General features: G+C 53.1%; 2 protein-coding genes across 2 annotated transcripts; one reads left to right on the forward strand and one right to left on the reverse strand.

Moving 5' to 3' along the window:
* Positions 1–131: 131 nt before the first annotated feature.
* On the reverse strand, positions 132–1,873 carry LOC135894978 (lysozyme C-like). Its single transcript, XM_065423032.1, has 4 exons — positions 1,717–1,873; positions 1,050–1,211; positions 674–752; positions 132–192 (listed from the first exon to the last, which is right to left on the reverse strand). Exons 1-4 carry the CDS (start codon positions 1,871–1,873, stop codon positions 132–134), a joined length of 459 nt encoding a protein of 152 aa, XP_065279104.1.
* Positions 1,874–17,933: 16,060 nt separating this feature from the next.
* On the forward strand, positions 17,934–18,872 carry LOC135894981 (olfactory receptor 1L3-like). The gene has a single exon (XM_065423040.1). It carries the CDS (start codon positions 17,934–17,936, stop codon positions 18,870–18,872), a length of 939 nt encoding a protein of 312 aa, XP_065279112.1.

Here is an 18,872-nt window from a genome sequence, read left to right on the forward strand (position 1 = left end):
ATCCCTCCATCCTCGCATGCACCCCAATATCTATCCAGCCCCACACACCCTTTTAACCCCAGCTGCACCCCTCTGTCTACCCCTCCATCCCATGCCCCACCCCCAGCTGTCCGTGCGGCTGGCTCTGGGCTCTAGCATCCCCTGACGTATGGCCTCAAATCCTTCCCTCTGCAGCGACTCTTCCACGCGACCCTGCCAGAGAAGAGCAGAGAGTGAGTCAGGGGGGAGAAGGGGCCAGCGGGCCGGTGCCCTGGCCCTGCCCGTGGCCAGCTGGACGTGGTGCATCTGGCCCTGGTGGAGAGGGCAGGCGTGGCAGAGAGGGGTGGGTGGCATGGGACCCTACACTCTGTTATCAGTGTCGGGGGGTCTGGGAGGGGAGCGGGATCTAGTGGTCAGAGCAGGGGGTGCTGGGAGCCAGGACTCCTGGGTTCTTTCCCTGACTACAAGAGGGGAGTGGGGTCTAGTGATTAGAGCAGGGGGGCTGGGAGCCAGGACTCCTAGGTTCTTTCCCTGATTACAAGAGGGGAGAATGGGGTCTAGTGATTAGAGCAGGGGTACCAGGACTCCTGGGTTCTACGCCCAGCTCTCCCCACTTGCTGCTTCCCTCCTGGGACCCACCTGGGCCGTTTCCCCTCCCTACCCTACACCCCACCCCCGTACCAGTGAAACTCACCAGGGCGTGAGGCCACGCGCCCGCTGTGCGATGAGCTTAGCGCATTTGATGTCGTCCGTGATATTGTCATCCATGAGCTCTGGGGGGCAGAGAGATGGGTGGGGTGAGCCAGGGGGCAGAGGAGGGTGTGGGGACTGAGGGAGGGTGGATGCGCGTGAGGATGGATGGAGAGGCGGGAGTGGGGGTAGATCCGTGGGTGGATGGATGGACAGATGGAGGGACATGAGGTGTGAGGCGTGGACAGACACGGATGGAGGGGTGGGTGGAGGGGCCAGGGGGGAGGACGGACGGCTGGATGGATGGAGAGCGAGGGGTGGAGGGGGGGTGGCATGGCCGTGTCGGGTGGGTCCCTGCCCCCCTTCCCTGCCCCTCTTACTGCTGCAGGCGATGCGGCAGCCGTTGGTGGCCCCCGGCGTCCGCCCGTCGGCGCACCAGTACTTGCTGTTGATCTGGAAGATCCCGTAGTCCGTGCTGCCGTCCTTGTTGCGGTTGATGGTGCTGGTGTTGTAACTGCTCTCGTGCTTTACCAGGCAGACCCCTGCATGCGGGGAGAGGCCGGGTGAGGGGGCGGGACCCCTTCTGGCCGGGCCCCTGGGGGCTCGATCCACAACCCGCCGCTCAGCGGCTGCCTAACCCTGGAGGTGCCTAACTCCCCTGGGCCCCCTGCCCTTCAATCCACCTCCCCAGCTCTATACTGGGCCGGGCGCACGTATGCCGGGGCAGCCTTGTGCCTAGTGGTTAGAGCACACGGACGGCATGTAGGAATTCTAGGGTCCTCCCCCCAGCCCCCACGCCTGCCATGAAAAAGGGATTTCAAATGGGTGCGGGGGGAAGAACGCCCTGGCCGCTGAGCCACACCGGGTGGCCTCCATCTCCCATATAGCAGAGGGGCCCCCCAGGGCAGGGGGACTGCACCCTGGGTCCCCCCTAAGAGCTGGCTGGGAGCTAGAGTTGGCCCTTTAATTCTTTGTGAAGAGCTGGGTGTGGGAGTCCTGGGGGGAGCCGGCCCCGGCAGCGGTGGGTAGATGGGGGCAGTTACTCACAATCAGCCACCGTTTTCCTGACGAAGCCCTCCAGCCCGTTCTGCCTGAAGATCCGGACCAGCTGGCACCGGGGAATGATGATGCCCTGGCAGCCGGGGGGCGTCGCGGCCAGCAGGACGAGGAGAAGCGGGAGCCCGAGGAGCAGCAGCGGCTTCATGGTGGCTGAGGCTGCGTCTGGCTGGGTGTCGGAGCAGCCGCTCGGGGCCCCCCTTTTATGCCGGCTCCGGGGCAGGGAGCCAAGGCCCGCGCCCAGCGCATCCTGCAGGGAACGGCTCCAGGGGCAGCCGCCCAGGCGTGTCTGTTCCCAGCAGCCGCCTCCCCCATGGTAATTCAGTTTGCGTCAGGGACTTCTAGTTAAAGGCTGCCTCTTTTGAAGGCCTCCGAAATCCACCAGCTTCGGCGGAGCCCTTTGAAATGTGGCGCCCCTCAGGAGGGTGTGGAGGCGAGTTAGTGACCCCGATTTGGGAGCATTTGAGCGCCGGGCGCTGGAGATATCGCCTGCCCCAAAAGAGCCATTTTTCAAAAAGTTTCTAAGCACGAAAACAACAAGGAGTCTGGTGGCACCTTAAAGACTAACCGATTTATTTGGGCATAAGCTTTCGTGGGTAAAAACCTCACTTCTTCAGATGCATGGAGTGAAAGTTACAGATGCAGGCATTATATACTGACACATGGAGAGCAGGGAGTTACTTCGCAAGTGGAGAACCAGTGTTGACAGGGCCAATTCAATCAGGGTGGATGTAGTCCACTCCCAATAATAGATGAGGAGGTGTCAATTCCAGGAGAGGAGAAGCTGCTTCTGTAATGAGCCAGCCACTCCCAGGCCCTATTCAAGCCCAGATTAATGGTGTTACATTTGCAAATGAATTTTTGTTCTGCTGTTTCTCTTTGAAGTCTGTTTCTGAAGTTTTTTTGTTCAATGATAGTGACTTTTAAATCTGTAATCGAATGACCAGGGAGATTGAAGTGTTCACTTACTGGCTTATGTATGTTACCATTCCTGATGTCCGATTTGTGTCCATTTATTCTTTTGCGGAGGGACTGTCCGGTTTGGCCAATGTACATGGCAGAGGGGCATTGCTGGCACATGATGGCATATATAACATTAGTGGATGTGCAGGTGAATGAGCCCTTGATGGTGTGGCTGATGTGGTTGGGTCCTCTGATGGTGTCGCCAGAGTAGATATGGAGACAAAGTAGGCAACGAGGTTTGCTACAGGGATTGGTTCCTGGGTTGGTGTTTCTGTGGTGTGGTGTGTAGTTGCTGGTGAGTATTTGCTTCAGGTTGGGGGGTTGTCTGTAAGCGAGGACTGGCCTGCCTCCCAAGGTCTGTGAGAGTGAAGGATCATTTTCCAGGATAGGTTGTAGATCGTGGATAATGCGCTGGAGAGGTTTTAGCTGGGGGCTGTATGTGATGGCCAGTGGTGTTCTGTTATTGTCCTTGTTGGGCCTGTCCTGTAGTAGGTGATTTCTGGGTACCCGTCTTGCTCTGTCAATCTGTTTCCTCACTTCCCCAAGTGGGTATTGTAGTTTTACGAATGCTTGATAAAGATCTTGTAGGTGTTTGTCTCTGTCTGAGGGGTTGGAGCAAATTCGGTTGTATCTTAGGGCTTGGCTGTAGACAATGGATCGTGTGATGTGTCTTGGATGGAAGCTGGAGGCATGTAGGTACGTATAGCGGTCAGTATATAAAGCCTGCATCTGTAACTTTCACTCTATGCATCCGAAGAAGTGAGGTTTTTACCCACGAAAGCTTATGCCCAAATAAATCTGTTAGTCTTTAAGGTGCCACCAGACTCCTTGTTGTTTTTGTAGATACAGACTAACACGGCTCCCCCCTGATACTTTCTAAGCACGTTGTTTTTTGCTCAGAGCGAGAGAAAGCGAATGACTGACGTGCTGTGGATCAAAATGACCTTGGTGTGTTGAGTTTTAGCCAATGGAGTGCGTGGAACCCACAAAATCTTCAGGGGACCCAAACCGAGAATGGTATTAAAGAAAACGTCCCCTTGTTTTTTAACACTGCCGCTGCGCCAAGGCCGGAAAAGGGCTAGTGGGTTTCCACACCCTCTAGAAGCCGAATCGTTACTTGGCTTGCTTTAAATTTGGTGCGGCTCACGGGGATGCAGGACAGCCTTGGAGATCCAAATCTGGGGTCATTAGACCCAGGGGTTCCTGAGTGACAGCCTCCTCTCCACCCCAAAACCAGTTTCCATCTGCTGCCGGGTGCTGTTAAACTGAGAGGGCGTAATGACTGGGTGAATCACAGCCCTCATGGAGATTGATAGCCATGAGCTCACCCTTCAATTAACTTAAGGATAAGTTAAGTGCGAGGCTCCACCCAAGATAAAGGCATTTTGGACTGAGGCCTTGTCTACACTTCAAATATAGGTCGATACAGCTACATGGGTGAGAGGTATGAAAAAATCCACTGCCCCCCTGAACGACGTAGTGTAGCCATGGCTAGGTTGACTGCCGTCTGCTTCCATTGACTAAGCGACCGCCACTTGGGGAGGTGATTTCACCTTCCATCAGCATAGCTTGCGTCTACGCCATGGTGGGGGGTTGCTGGCGTAGCTCTGGGCACCAGAGCTGAGTTGTACAGTCCACGTAGAGCAGTCGATGTAGGAGAGCAGATCGGCACCGCGCTGGGGAGCTGTTTCTGGGAGCCGTGCTGGTTTTCTCGGGGCATCTGCATGGCTGCAATTGGGGAATTTGGAGGGTTCGCGGCTGACCAGCAAATGCATCCTGGATGACACCGAAACATCACAAGCTCTGACCGGCTGCCATGTGGCAGAGACGGGTCCAGCCCAATGGAAAGCTCCCTTCTCTCAAACATCTCTTGACATTTCGCGATGGGAACCAGCTGTGACCCCTCTGCTGGCCCCGCCGCAAACTCCACCCTTCAACCGGCTCTCAAGGTGCCACTGCAGCTTTTGGACACTCGAGAAAAACGTGCCTTTGAAGCTTGTGACCTCAAGACTCAACCCAAGCTCTTCGCGAGCCGGGCTGTTGGTCTCCCTGCAATCTGGTCCGTTGCTCGAACCTGGGTCACGTAGAGTAGATGTAACCCACACACCTCCTGGATGTGGTGCTCTGTCCCATCTAGACCACTTTGAGAGAGAGATCAAATGAGTCTGCTCTACTGCCTTCGCTAATGGCCAGTTGGCTCTTAGCTCATGCGGTAGAGGCTCATCCTCTAAGCTCCAGAGGTCCCTGGTTCGATCCCACCTGCTGATGACCAGCATCCGTTGGCGTTACATAGACACCTCAAGGTTCTTGAACACTACTGTCAACGGTGCTACCACAGGATCTGCCGAATCAAGCAGGACGATCGACATACTAACCAAGCCAAAACCTCCATCCTTGATGTGCTGATCATCCCCCGCCAACACCCTTGGGCTGGGTGTGTTCTTCAACAGCCAGAAGATTGACTCCTGAAGTCAGTCACGTTCTCCCAACTGAGCCACGGCCAGCAGATGAAGGATGAGCTAAAAAAACCACTTCAAAGACACCCTCAGAACCAAGCTGAAGATGTGAAATATTGACCCAAACTCATGGGAGACCCAAGCCCTCAACTGACCAAAATGGAAAAGGACCTTGTGGGGACGATCCCAGGATTTCAAGATCCAACAGAGAAAATGGGAAAGGAGGAAAGAACATGATGCCGCCCGACTTGACGATCCAGATCCACCCCTTCCATTGAGAGACATCTGCCCCCGTCGGGACAAGACCCGTGGATCTCAGCTCAGTCTTTTTAGCCACCTGCAGATCCGCCAGTGATAACCCACCATGGTTTTATGGAAAGCAATCATCCTCGAATACCGAGGGGCAATGGTTGTGGAGAGGGGGCCAGGTTGGAGCAGGAACGCAGCTGCATCGGGGCTGGCTTGTGATGTGAATTGCCGGATGTGACATGTGCAACCATCTCCTGTTGTCATGGCTTTGTAGGGACGCTACAGCGTATAATGCTGATGAGTTTGAGACTCTAATTAGTGTGGAATCTGCTGAAGGGCAAATGGGAGAATATAAATATTCAAAATAGGGTCCTGAATTCAAGGGCGGGGTGTGTGAAGACAGGGCAGAAAAGAGCTGGAAACGTGCCCTGGAATTTGGGTACAGCCGGTTTCCCGTAGCGAGGTCAACCGGCTTGTGATCTTTGTTTTCCACAAATTGTAGGTGCTGGTGCTGGTGACTGTGCCGATAGCCAGAGCTCTCTCTCTGTTTGTATCCGTATGTTTAGTTATTTTAACGAGAAAAGCTAAGAAAAGCCTCTCTCTCTCTCTCTCTCTCTCTCTCTCTCACACACGTGTGACCAAACCAACAAGAATCATCTGCCCGAAAGAAGCTGTAGTAGTAATAAATAGCATAAGGGTAATGAATACTTTACTACACCACTGAATTCCTACCAGCAGCGTGTCTTTCCCTTTTCGACAAGGTAGAGAGCTGATGGCAAAACCTCAATGTTAGCACAGAGTCAGGGTTGATTGGGGGTCGGTTGTGCCCTTGTAGAACGGCTGAGTGGAGCATAATACAAATCTCTGAAATCTGGGAAATGCACATTTAAGGCTGCCTTTGTCACCTTATCTCTGCCCTCTTTTGGCACTGCCCCAGTATGCCCCATTAACATACATGCCTTAAGTCTGCCAGCCCCACAGTGGTTGAAATGTACATGCTCCTCATCTCCTTTTACAACCTGTTTGCATTGCCTTGTTGTCAGCTGTTTGGATTTTGTTCAATTCCCTGTTCTGCAAGGGGACGACATACTTCCAGGCAACCTCACTTCTGTGTTAGTGTCGCCATGTACAACCAGGGTTTGGGAGGGGAGTGGGGGCTAGTGAGTTAGAGCGGGGGCGGGGGAGGGGACTGGGAGCCGGCTCTGTATGACCTTGGGTAAGTCTTTCCCCAGCTCTGTTTCTCCTCCTGTCTCCCCTGCAAAATGGGGAGATGAAATTTCATTTCCTTTTAAAGCCTTTTTGGACCGAAACCCAAATCAGAACTGAGCTGAGGCTCCCTGGATTGTTGGTTCCCACCCCGGCCCTCCCGCCCCGCATCCCTGGGCCATGAGCTGGCAATGGGGAGCCGCCCCGTGCCACCCCCACACCGAGGTGGGGAGAGACTGGCACAGCTCCTTTGGCAGGCAGAAGTGAGCAGGCTGGTCTTCTGCTCTGGATAACCAGCCAGAGCTGCCCAGTCAGATGGGAAAACCGTGATCTTGGAAGGTGAGAATGTCTACTGCCCTCTTCTTCCATCACCCGGCTGCCCCTTCCTCCATCACCCGTGTGGCGCAGCTGCCGCTTGTGCCAAGAAGAAAGGAGCTGATCTGGTAAAGGATGGCGCTCAGATGTCCCGATTGTCCCAGAGGACAGCAAAAAACCCACCACAGTCCCTGCCTCGCTGACATGGGGCGAGCCAGAGCTGAGCACGGGAGCGGGCCCACCGGCCGGGCCTTTTTCTGAACCGTCTCAAAGCTCCCAGCCCGTCTCTGATGATTCAGAGCAGAGTGTTGGGGGGGAAAAACCCAGAATGCATCTGGCTCATTGTGCATCTGAGAGTCGGAGTGGGGGACCTTCCTGACCCTGCAGGCCAAGCCCTGAAGCATGAGACTGGATTGGAAAAGGCTTCCTAGATTCAAAGGTTCCCTAGGCCAGAGGGGACCCCATGCCTACCCCGTCCATGCCAGATTGTAGCACATGCCACAGCATCAGCATCAAAGCCTGCCTTTTAGAGAGACAGCTCATTTCACCACTGCCACGGCTGGTGGGAACCATGGTGGTCGGCCAATCTGACCTCCACAGCCCAGAGCCCTGCCCCCAAATAATTCCCTGGGCAGGTCTTTTAGGGAAACTTCCCAGGATGGCAGGAAAATGGCCCAGGCTGGAGAAGCCGCTCCCCTCTTGGGCAATTGTTTGGTGCTTAATTCCCTTGGGGGCGGGGGGTTGAAAAATTTCCACCCTAAGTCCCTGGCTGAATTTATCCCACTGCAACTTCCTTTCCAGTTCGTCCAAGGAGGCAGGGCGAGTGAGTGTCCCTCCCCACCCCCCGCCACAAGGAGGAGCAACGCTGGGCCGGCATGGGAATCGGCTGTAATATTTGTACAAATCACGCGCGTGCCTCAGTTTCCCCCCCACCCCTTGTGGGCTGCACTGCCACCTAGGGGGGTGGGAAGAGGGGGGCTGACTCCCTGCAGAAGCCCAGAGATGGAGGTGGGACAGGCCTCGGGCTGTCTCAGGGTACGGGTCAATGACTCTCTCCCTCCCAATCTCTGTGCATGGTAGTCTGGAGGGTTTCACAGAGCTCTGCGCTCACGCTGGGTCAGGGAGGTGAATCGATGAACAGCTTCCCTTAGTTTGGGACAAACATCCTGTTAATTACCCCAAACTCCCGCTGCAACCCATCAGCCGCTGCTCTCCGCCCCCGGCTCCCGTCCCCAACGGCCACGGCAGCTAACGACGCCCAGAGCGGCAGGGAACCGTTACCGGTAACTAAGACGCTGGGGATGGATCACAGCGGGAAGCAGGGGTGTAGCCCAGGGGAGGGCCATGCTGCCTTCCCCGTCTCTGTCTGCTCCCGCGAGACCCATGCCTGGTGCTTGAGCTTCCCCCTGCGCTCTTAGCTCAACACGCCTTGGCCGAAAGTCCTTGGGACAAACCAAATCGAACCCCAAGACAGACCCGTTCCTCACAGACCAACAAACTCACTACACCAAGGCTGGCAGGAGGTTTAGTCACCAAGAAGGAGGTGGGGGGGAACATGTGAGATTGTGACCAAGTGAGAATTTTTGCAATGGTTTTTGTAGGCTGCCCCTGCGTGCCTCGGTTTCCCCCCTTTTGTTCATTGCTACCCAGTGTGTCTGTGGGAGGGGACAGGATTGAGTTTGCTCTCGGGACAGGCGAAGAGCCGGCGGGGTGTGTGGGTGGACTGAACCGAACCATGACAGGGTCTGTTTACATGGCAGGGTTAATCCAGGGTGAGTCGAACTGGAGCGAGCAGATGCTGGGTTGGTTAACCCAGGGCTTGAGCGTCTACACTCATGGGTAAGCCCAGGAATTGTGGAACGTCGGGTCCCAATCTACAGCCACAGCAGCCACGCTGCATTACGCCGGCCTGCGTCCAACCACCCTTAATCCAGGTTTCCCAGGCCCCTCCCAAAACCTGACCGTCTCCCAGACTCGACGGGCCAGAGGACAAAGGAAGTCGGGATTGTGGGATGCTTTTGGCGGACTCCCCAGTAGGGCCGTGTCTACAAGGCAAAGCAATAAGGCTTGAACCCTGGCTCCTGGCTTGACTCACCCACCGTGGGGTCCTGGGACAGCAGGGTCCCCTCAGTTCTCCAGCCGGTGATCCTTTTCACACCGCTCCTGGTCTGCTCACACGCAGCTTCCACTGTGTAAATCACACCCCGGCTTTACTGCACCAGCCACCCAGGAATTACACTGCAGAGCGACACTGGCAAATTCCCAGCCCCCTGGCACTGTACATCGTTCACTGCCCAGCCCCCTCTTGGACATCACCAGCTCGTCCATAGCCCGTCATTTCATGAACAGAAAACGAGCGGCACAAGGAGCCGCCCGGACACTTCCATCCAAACCCACCCAGGTGTCGCTAAAACAAAAAAAGTTTCTTAACTCCAGACCGATAGAGTCTAAATTGATTACAAGTAAGGAGGCATAAAAGTCAGAGTTGGTTACAAAGGCATAAAAAGTAAAAACGCAAACTAATCCCTTCACTTAACAAGCGACGTGAACTTAAAGTGAAAGGATCTCTCTCTCTCTCTCATCACATGTTCTTTCTGGCTGGATCTTTCAGCCAGGATCACTCCCCAATCCAAGGTCTTTGAAGTCAATGCCGTGAGTAGAGATGAAGGGAGAGAGAATTTGTGGCCTCTGTTCTTCAATTTTATCCTCACACATTTCTTTCTGCCAAAGAATGGCCTCTTAACCAGGCGATGGCCCGTTTGATGACGTTGACACCTGACCGAGGCATCAGTTTACATTTTGTCTCTGAGGAACTGGTTTGAGCCCGCTTTTCTAAACTTGGAACATGGCTCAGAAACGTCATACAGCGGAATCGTATAACTTTACATGCAATGTTGTTACACATATTTTACGAGGCCACTAATGTTCAGCAGATTATGGGTTTTCAAATGATATCACACAAGGCATACTTGGTACAAAATGTATCATAGTCTTGAAAAAAGGATGAACGCACTGAGGGCGATTTGTGTGTAGACAGAAAGGGGTTAGGTTTGCCCTTGACTTTGAGCCCCGGGCTTTCCCTGCAGTGCAGACATTCCCTAAGGAATTGGTTGAAACTGACCTGGACCAACAAGGTGCCTAGACCATGACTATGTCTAAGAGTTCCAAAGGGGTCTGCACCTCCATCTGAAATTTTGTAGGGGTCTGCAAATGAAAAAAAGGTTAAAGAACCACTGGGCTAGACAGCCAAGGTCCCCCCAGTCTGAGGACACAGGGCTGGAAGGTGCGAGGCGGTTAAGCCGCAGGGCCTCCTTTGCAGTCTAGCACATGGAAGGGCTTCCCCCGAGAGACTGTCCCAAAACTGGTCCTGGCAGGACGCTCGGACCATGTTAAAACGCATAAGCACGGTGAGACGTATTACAGGTTATACCTACAGCGTCATGGATTAATATTGACAGTCGCATCCCTGACCATCTTGCCTAATAGCCATTACTGGACCTATCCTCCATGAACGTCTCTCGTTCTGTTTCGAGCCCGGTTCTTCTCTTGGCTTCCACAACATCCCCCGGCAGCGAGTTCCACGAGTCGACTGTGCATCCACAGAGTCAAAACCGCTGGGAAAAGGGACATCACCGTGGGCAGGAGCTAGTCCTGGCTACGAATAACGACAAAAGTTTGCGGTCGGTGTCATAGAGTGTCGGGAAAGGCTCTTGGCGAGGGAGCTTTCATGAACGTTTGGATCCTGGGTCTTGTGGACCCAACGGGCTGATGCTGGGCTGGCCAGAGTCACAAAAACCAGAATCCAACTGTTTGCTCTTCGGGAGAAGGGGGAAACCGACTTTATTAGCTAGGGAAGTCACTATATAGAAGGCTAGCCTTGTGTGGTGTGATTCTTGTTTTGTCTTGCAACCGTTCTCTCTCCTGGCTCATGGAAATCTTTGTTCTTTCTTAAATGAGACATCTTTGGTTTTATTAGACGCGCTCACGGGTGGTGTCCAGGAGCTGAGGAGGGGAGGGGAGATAAGGGAAAATGGATAAACTGAGGCACGCTGCACCTTTTGGGGGGAGAGGAAGTGGAATTTCTGTGAGTTGCCAGTTTCCGGGGATTGGATAGCGCGGGGGAGCGATTCAGAGGACTCGGAGACTGGCTGCCCTCTGACAGTCCGTGGGGAGACCTCCCAAGATGACAGGAGTCCCCCTGAGCCTGCCAGCTTTGGGGGCAGCTCAGTTGAGCGTTAATGACTGTTTTCTCAGTCACTGTCTCCCGGGGGCTAATTAAGGCCGGCTCTGCTGCCCCCAGGGCCCGGTTTCTGAAGTTCATCTTTATGGATGGGTGGCCATTCCTCTGCAGATGTTGGGAGAAGGCAGGCGCCAGGCATCCTTGTCCGAGGTGAGGCTGCGTATCAGGGATGGGGGGATGGCAGGGGAGAGTTTGGGATTGCAATGCAGGCTGGATGGGGGGGGGCGGGCACGGGATCTGGGGGCTCAGAGACCAGGACAGATGGGGGAGCAGGACAGCAGGGAAAAAAACCCCATGTCCTGTGCGTCCATCTGTCCTTCCCTCCCCTGGTATCTGGGCTCTGAACAGAAAGACGCTCCCCACCCAGATTTGCCTCCAGCAGTCCCTCACCCAGCCCTGGCCCCTCCATCTCCACCCTCATGTGTCGCCCTGTCTAGCCAGATGCTTTGATGGTGCCGGGGAAAGGACCCCATGCGCTGGTGGGTCCCTGCTCAGCAGACCCTTGCTTCCCCATGCACACCGGGATGGGGCTCTCAGGGTGCCCGGAGCTATCTCCGTCTTGTCACCTTCAGCATGAGCATCGATTTCCTGGGGAGACCGCGTCTCCGCGTAGTGACCAGCTCAAACCGAGAGCTCAGAGGGAGGACGTGTTTTGTACCCAGACCCCTGAAAAAGATCCATGAAAAACGGAGCCTTTTCATCAAACCTTTCCCAGGCGTTTCATGGACAGAAGGGGCCATTTCCCGCAATACTCTTGGGTGACCGTATTGAAGTCAGTTGAATTCTCTTTGGGGTCCTTTGCATTCATTGCAAAGGTTCTGCGTTATTGGGGCCCGGGATGACACGACACCTTTCTAAGGGGGCAGGTGGGATGGGACGTGTTATGGCTGGAAGCTGAAGCTAGACAAAATAGGCCTGTAAACAAAAGCATAAATTTATAACCATGAGTGTAATTAACAATGGGCACAATCTACTGACGGGCACTGTGGATTCACCACCCCTGACAATTTTTCAGCTGAGACGGTATGTTTTTCGAAAAGATCTGAGCTAGAAATTAAATCAGGGAAGATCTCTAGAGGTGGCTGTCAGCCTTTCCAGACGAATGGACCCCTTTCAGGAGTCTGATTGGTCTTGCCTCCCGCCAAGGTTCACCTCACTTAAAAACGACTTGCTTCCGAAATCAAACCTAAAAATACAGACGTGTCACCGCCCGCTATGGTGACAAATTGCTGACGTTCTCATTTTTACCATGTAATTATCAAATAAATCCACTGGAATATAAATATTGTAATTGCATTTCAGTGACTAGGACGTAGAGCAGCATAAACAAGTCACTGTCTGTATAAAATGTTAGTTCGGACGGAGTTCCCTCGTGCCTTTTCTGTAGCCTGTTGTAAAACTAGGCAAATATCTAGATGAGCTGATGCACCCCCCTGGAAGACCTTAGTGTACCCCCAGGGGTGCGTGTCCCCCTGGTTGCGAACCACTGCGCTAGAGGTCGCCACGAACCCACCCCCTACGCATCGATGAGAAAACACTTCAAAAGCCCAGATGGAACGATGCGTCAGATAAGAACAGAAACGTGGCCAAGCAGCATCAAGAGGCTTGCATGGGGGATCTCTAAGAAGACGTAAATTCCAGTTATGCATAAAACCCACGCCAGCCTTTTGAAGCTACGCCCTGCTGATAGGTTGGTGGTCGTGGTTTGTTATGAACTTGCTAAGTTTGAAGGACAGACCCCGACCAGGGCTCTGGGGTGATCTCTGGGAAGCTACTTAGCATGCGTGTTGTAGTTTTAAGGTGTTTTCTCTGTCCTGTTTTCACCTTACGACAAGAATCACAGAAATGTAGGACTGGAAGGGCCCTCGATCTATCCACTCTCTTGAGGCAGGACTAAATATTATCTAGACCATCCCTGACAGGGGTTTGACTAACCTGTTCTTAAAAACATCCCAAGACAGAGATTCCACCAACTGCCCTGGGTCATTTTTCCCAGGGCTTCGCTAGCCTGTTAGAAAGTGTCTGTCTAACCTAAATCTCCCTTGCTGCAATTTAATAAAGGGGCTTGCTTCATTAGAGCTGCATGCTCATTTATACATGTGGGCAACTCTGCACTTAATAGCCCCTGGAAAGAAAGACAAATTCCTGAAAATCCAAAGATATTTTTTTCACGATTTTAGCCTAAAATTTTAGGGTTTTGCTGGCCCCAAACTGAGAAAAACGTTGGGCTTTTTCGAGGGAAATCTGGGGATTTTCCGTAAAGGTGGGACATTTCCCATTTTGTTGAAAAAAATAAATAGTTTTCCACCTACGGAGGGGAAGGGGAAATCCATCTGATGGGAAATTTCTGACTTGTGGAAATTTTTTGAGGGAAAGGTTGGGTTGGAGGAGACAAAATCAGAGCCCTTTGCTGGCCATCAAAGATTTATCATGAATGATGGTGCTTGTGTGTGAGTTGAAAGTGGGGGATCTGGTGTAGAAATGGCCAGACTGGGTCAGAATAATCCCCCTCTCATACAGAATCCATCCCCGGCCCGGGACAATCTTACAAGCTGTGTCAGCAGGTATAATAAGAACCTGAAGAAGAAAGTGGGGATCTGCACACACAGCCCATGTGAAATTCCCTCCTGACCACTTGTAGCTAGAGGTTTCTCACCTCCCTGAAGCATGAGTTTATGGAGGGGATGGTTTGATGGGATAACGTGATTTTAGTCAATAGGTCAATAACGTGCCATCGCTGGTAATTAGTAACAATGGTCAATGATGGGATATTAAAAGTTACTACAGAGAACTTTTTCCGGAGGGTCTGGCTGAAGAATCTTGCCCGCATGCTCGGGGTTCAGCTGATCGCCATATTTGGGGTCGGGAAGGAATTTTCCTCCAGGGTAAATTGGCAGAGGCCCTGGAGGTTTTTCGCCTTCCTCCACAGCATGGGGCAGGGGTCGCTTGCTGGAGGATTCTCTGCGACTTGAAGTCTTTAAATCTTGATTTGGGGACTTCAACAGCTGAGTCAAGGGAGAGAATTATCCCAGGAGTGGGTGGGTCAGCTTTTGTGGCCTGCATCATGCGGGAGGTCAGACTAGATGATCATAATGGTCCCTTCTGACCTTAAAGTCCATGAGTCTATGAGTCTATGAGGTTTAATATCCCTTCCACAACGTTTAGTTAGTTTGAGAGAATCTAACTTTGGATGTTCCTCTTCCCTTTGGAAATGTCCACTTCCTCTTTGACTCTTGCTAGGTTTTAGCCTCAACACCATCCTGTGGCAGTGAGTTCCACAGTCCCTGAGTGCGAAAGTGTGTCTTTTGAATTTCTCACTGTAAGTTCATGGGCTGTCTCCTTGTTCCTGTGCCATGCGACAGGAACGACAGAATCCCCCAAGCTCTTTTCTCGGTCCCATTTTCGTTGTGTCATTCTCCCTCTTATGCTTTACGCAATCCTGATCTTTCTCGTCTCTCTTCACAGGAGAGTTTTCCCAGAGCCTGACCTGTCCCCAAGCCCCTGGTCATTCTGCATTTCCCGTGTGGTGCTGAGAGGGCCCAGGGCTGCAGGCAAGATCTAGATGCGGGCGAAGGGCTGCGAGCATGTTTCCAAACTGGTACCAAGTCCCGTCTTCGCCGGCTCTTCGATGAACTAAGCAGACTGAGCCCCTGTTGGGTAGGTTTTCCGGACATCCTGTGTAGCAGCTGAGCATGCTTGGAAATATGCAGCAATGTGCTCGCCATGGTGTGACTCTCATGAACTTTACCCCGAATCTTGTGGTATCTAGGGTTTTCCTACAGGTCCCCTCCTGACTCATGGACTCAAGTCCAGGCTATCACAGCCGCTGTGTCTAGCTTCAACTCCCAGCCCCTGGATTGGGTTAGACCGTTCTCTGCTAGATCAAAGAGCCCATTATTCAAATGATTGTTCCCCATGCTGGTACTTTTAGACTGGGATCGAGTCACCCTTTAACCTTCTCTTTGTTCAGCTAAAGAGCTCAAGCTCCTTGCATCTCTCACTGTCAGGCAGGTTTTCCAATCCTTCAATCATTTCCGGGGCTCTTCTCTGAACCCTTTCCAACTGGCCAACCTCCTTCTTGAATTGCAGGCCCCATTAACACCAGTTAGGCTGTTTTCCAAGTGGAAGGTTATTTCAGAACCTCCCTCCTGTCTCGCCTTGGACTCTATGAATCCCCTTTTCACCCCTTCATGGGCCTTGCAGAGAACAGAATTACCTGCATTTCCCTCGGCATGCCTGTAACACTTGGAGCTCGGTATTATAACAATGACTAGAATGCAATCTCATGCTTCAGGGCTTCAGTCGGTCATCTGAAGTGGTCAGGAAGTTATTCCCCCCCTCCCCCCCAGTGTAGTCTAGATGAAATTACTATAAGGTGGGTGTACAACTGGCCAAAAGACTGTCTTCAAAGAGTAGTTTTCATGGTTCTCAGTCAAACTGGGAAGGCGTATCTAGTGGGGTCCTGCAGGGGTCAGTCCAGGGTCCGGGACTAGTCAATATTTTCATTAATGACTTAGATAATGGAGTGGAGGGTGCACTTATGAAATGTACAGCTGACCCCAAGCTGGGAAGGGTTGCAAGCACTTTGTAGGCCAGGATGCAAATTCGAAGCCACCTCAACAAATCAGAGAATCAGTCTGAATTCAACAAGGTGGCACTGAAAATATGACAAGTGCAAAGTACTTCACTTAGGGCAGGGAAAGTCAAAGGCGCAGCTAGAAAATGGGGAATAACTGGTGAGTCAACAAAGTGAAACAGCTGTGACAAAAAGCTAATATTCTGGGGCATGTTAATAGGAGTGTTGTATATCAGACACAGGATGTAACTGTCCCACCCTACTTAGCACTGGTGAGGTCTCAGATGGAGTATTGTGTCCGGTTCTGGGCACTACACTTCAAGAAAGATGTGGTCAAACTGGAGAGAGTCCAGAGGAGAGCAATAGGAATGAGGAAAGATTTAGAAAACTGACCTAGGAGTGAGGATTAAAAAAACAGGGCATGTTTAGTCCTGAGAAAAGAAGAACAGTCTTTACATTTGTTATGGGCTGTTATAATGAGGACGGGACTCCATTGTTCTCCATGTCCACATAATCTGCAGCAAGGGAGGTTTAGGTTAGAGGTTAGGAAAAACTTTCTAACTCTGAAGGTAGTTAAACTCCGGAGCCGGCTTCCAATAGTGGGATCTCTAGTCATTGTAGGTTTCTAAGAAGAGGCCAGACAAACACCTGTCAGGGATGGTCTAGGTTTACTAGGCCCTGCCACAGCACCAGGGGCTGGACTTGATGACATCTTGAGGTCTGTAGTCATAGGCACCAACTTCTCCTGGCGGCCCCATCCCCCCAGCCCCGCCCCACCTCCACCCCTTCCCTGCCCCCTCCCACCCCTGCCCTGCCCCCATCCCAACCCCTTCCCCAAAGTCCCCTCCCAACTCCTCCCTGCCCCTATTGGACTCCTTCCCCAAATCCTCACCCTGGCCCCGCCTCTTCCCCGCCTCCTCCCCTAAGTGCACCGCGTTCCTGCTCCTCTCCCCTCCCTCCCACAGCTTGTTATGCTGCGAAACAGCTGTTTCATGGAGGCAAGCGCTGGGAGGAAACGTGGGGATGGCGCACCCAGGGGAGAAGGCAGAGGTGAGCTGGAGGTGGGGAGCTGCCGGTGGGTGCAGAGCACCCACCAATTTTTCCCTGTGGGTGCTCCAGCCCCGGAGCACCCACAGAGTCGGCGCCTATGTCTATAGTGATCAATGGCCACTTCCACCAAAAATCCTGCCACATTCAGGTTGCTTCCAGTCCCCAAAGACAACGCCCGTAACCACCCCGGAATAAAGGTTTATTAGCTAGGAAAAAGAAAGAAGAGAGTTGTTCACAGGTTAAAGTGAGCAAATACATACACATCAATGAGTTGTCATTGAAATCCTGTGAGTGACCAACTTGTAGAGATCTGTCCCTTCAAAGTGTCTTTCAGGGCAGACCCAAGAGGTAACCCCTGGGGATCTCTGGCTTCAGTTTGGTGTCTCTGGCCCTGCCGGAGTTCAAACGGCAAAGAGATGGATGATTTTCCCGTGACTTTGTTTTATTTCCTTCATTCAGCTTCCGAGACCCCAGGATGAACCTTCTTGCACATAGCATTTTGAAGGTGTGACAGGGCCATTAACCAATCCATTGCATTGCAATGATCCTTGGTGGCCCATCTGATCTGGATAGTCCTTCTGGATGGGTGGCGGGGAGGGTTCCCAAGTTCTGAGCAAACATTTTCTATAAAGCAAAACATACATATTTTCTTATAGCTTGGAATACCGACATTGTAAGTGAGATTAATGCCAGCAGCAATTTACAAGCGTTACATAGAGTCGAAATGCCAAATACATTCTTATGAGACTAATCCCTGTTTTGAGCAAAACTACCATACAGGTGAACTGCTTTGGCCTCCAGCTATGAGTTTCTTAGTCCTTAGCTTTTGCCTGCTGTCTTGGCAAGAGCAAGCGCTTGGTTTGCCAGTGTCATAGAGCATCAGTCTGGTAGACAAAGGAATACTGAGTGCCAGTGTCTGGACGTCGAAGCTAGACAAATTCAGACAAGACTTAAGTTGTAAATTTTTAACAGCGAGGGTCAGTAACCATGAGCAGAACTTAGTGAGGGTTGGAGTCTCCAACGTGGAACAACTTTAAAACAAGATCGAGCTGTTAAACCGTTATCCAAAGAGGGCTGGCATAATTCGTCAGCGCGTTACATCACTGGCAACTCCCTTCTCCTCCCTGCTCAGGTGCCACCGTGGTCCCTCGCCATGGACGACGCCAACTGGACGTCCGTCTCCGAGTTTGTGCTCCTGGGTCTGTCTGAACGTCAGGACCTGCAGCCGCTGATCTTCGCAGGGCTCCTGACCACATATCTGGTGAACCTAGCTGGCAACTCTCTGCTGCTTGGGGCGGTGTGGGCTGACCCCCAGCTCCGCAGCCCCATGTACTTCCTCCTCAGCCAGCTGGCCGTGGTGGATGTGAGCTTCGCCTCCATCACCCTGCCCCAGGCCCTGGTGCACGCCCTGACCCAGCGCCGGGCCGTCCCCTTCGCCAGCTGCATGGCCCAGCTCTTCATCTTCATGGCTGTGGGCAACATGGAGGGCTATCTGCTGGCCGCCATGGCCTATGACCGCTACGTGGCCATCTGCAACCCGCTGCGCTATGCCACCGTGGTGACGCGGCCCCTTTGCCTCAAGATGGCCGCCATCTCCTGGGCCGTGGTGATCCCCCACTCCCTGCTGCACACAGTCATGGCCGCCCGGCTGCGCTACTGCAGCCGCCGCCTGCAGCACTTCTTCTGCGACCTGCCGCCCCTGCTGCACCTTTCCTGCACCCGGCCCTTCTCCAACGAGTTGGCTGCCTTCACCGAAGGTGTCCTGGTGGTGCTGGCCCCTTTCGTCTTCATCCTGGCCTCCTACGCCCGCATCGGGGTCACTGTGGGCCGCCTGCGCTCTGCCCACGGCCTGCGCAAGGCCCTCTCCACCTGCGGCTCCCACCTGACAGTGGTGATGCTCTTTTATGGCACCGTGGCCTGGCTCTATTTCCGCCCGGCCTCCAGCTATTCCCAGGAGCGTGACCGGCAGGTGGCCATCTTCTACACAGCGGTGGCGCCCGCCCTGAACCCCCTCATCTACAGCCTGAGGAACAAGGACGTGGCCGTAGCCCTGAGGAGGGCAAGGAGGAAGGTCCTGGCTCGGAGCGCGTGA

The sequence above is a fragment of the Emys orbicularis genome (genome assembly GCF_028017835.1).
Source record: "Emys orbicularis isolate rEmyOrb1 chromosome 21 unlocalized genomic scaffold, rEmyOrb1.hap1 SUPER_21_unloc_1, whole genome shotgun sequence".
NCBI lineage: Eukaryota > Metazoa > Chordata > Testudines > Emydidae > Emys > Emys orbicularis.

Excerpts from the sequence above, each read along its gene's own strand:
- LOC135894978 (XM_065423032.1), bottom strand. The coding sequence starts at position 1,873 with ATGAAGCCGCTGCTGCTCCTCGGGCTCCCGCTTCTCCTCGTCCTGCTG. Across the intron at positions 1,212-1,716 it reads CAGGAAAACGGTGGCTGATT|GGGTCTGCCTGGTAAAGCAC; the intron begins GTGAGTAACTGC and ends CCCCGCATGCAG. Across the intron at positions 193-673 it reads GCGCGTGGCCTCACGCCCTG|GGTCGCGTGGAAGAGTCGCT; the intron begins GTGAGTTTCACT and ends CTTCTCTGGCAG.
- LOC135894981 (XM_065423040.1), top strand. The coding sequence starts at position 17,934 with ATGGACGACGCCAACTGGACGTCCGTCTCCGAGTTTGTGCTCCTGGGT.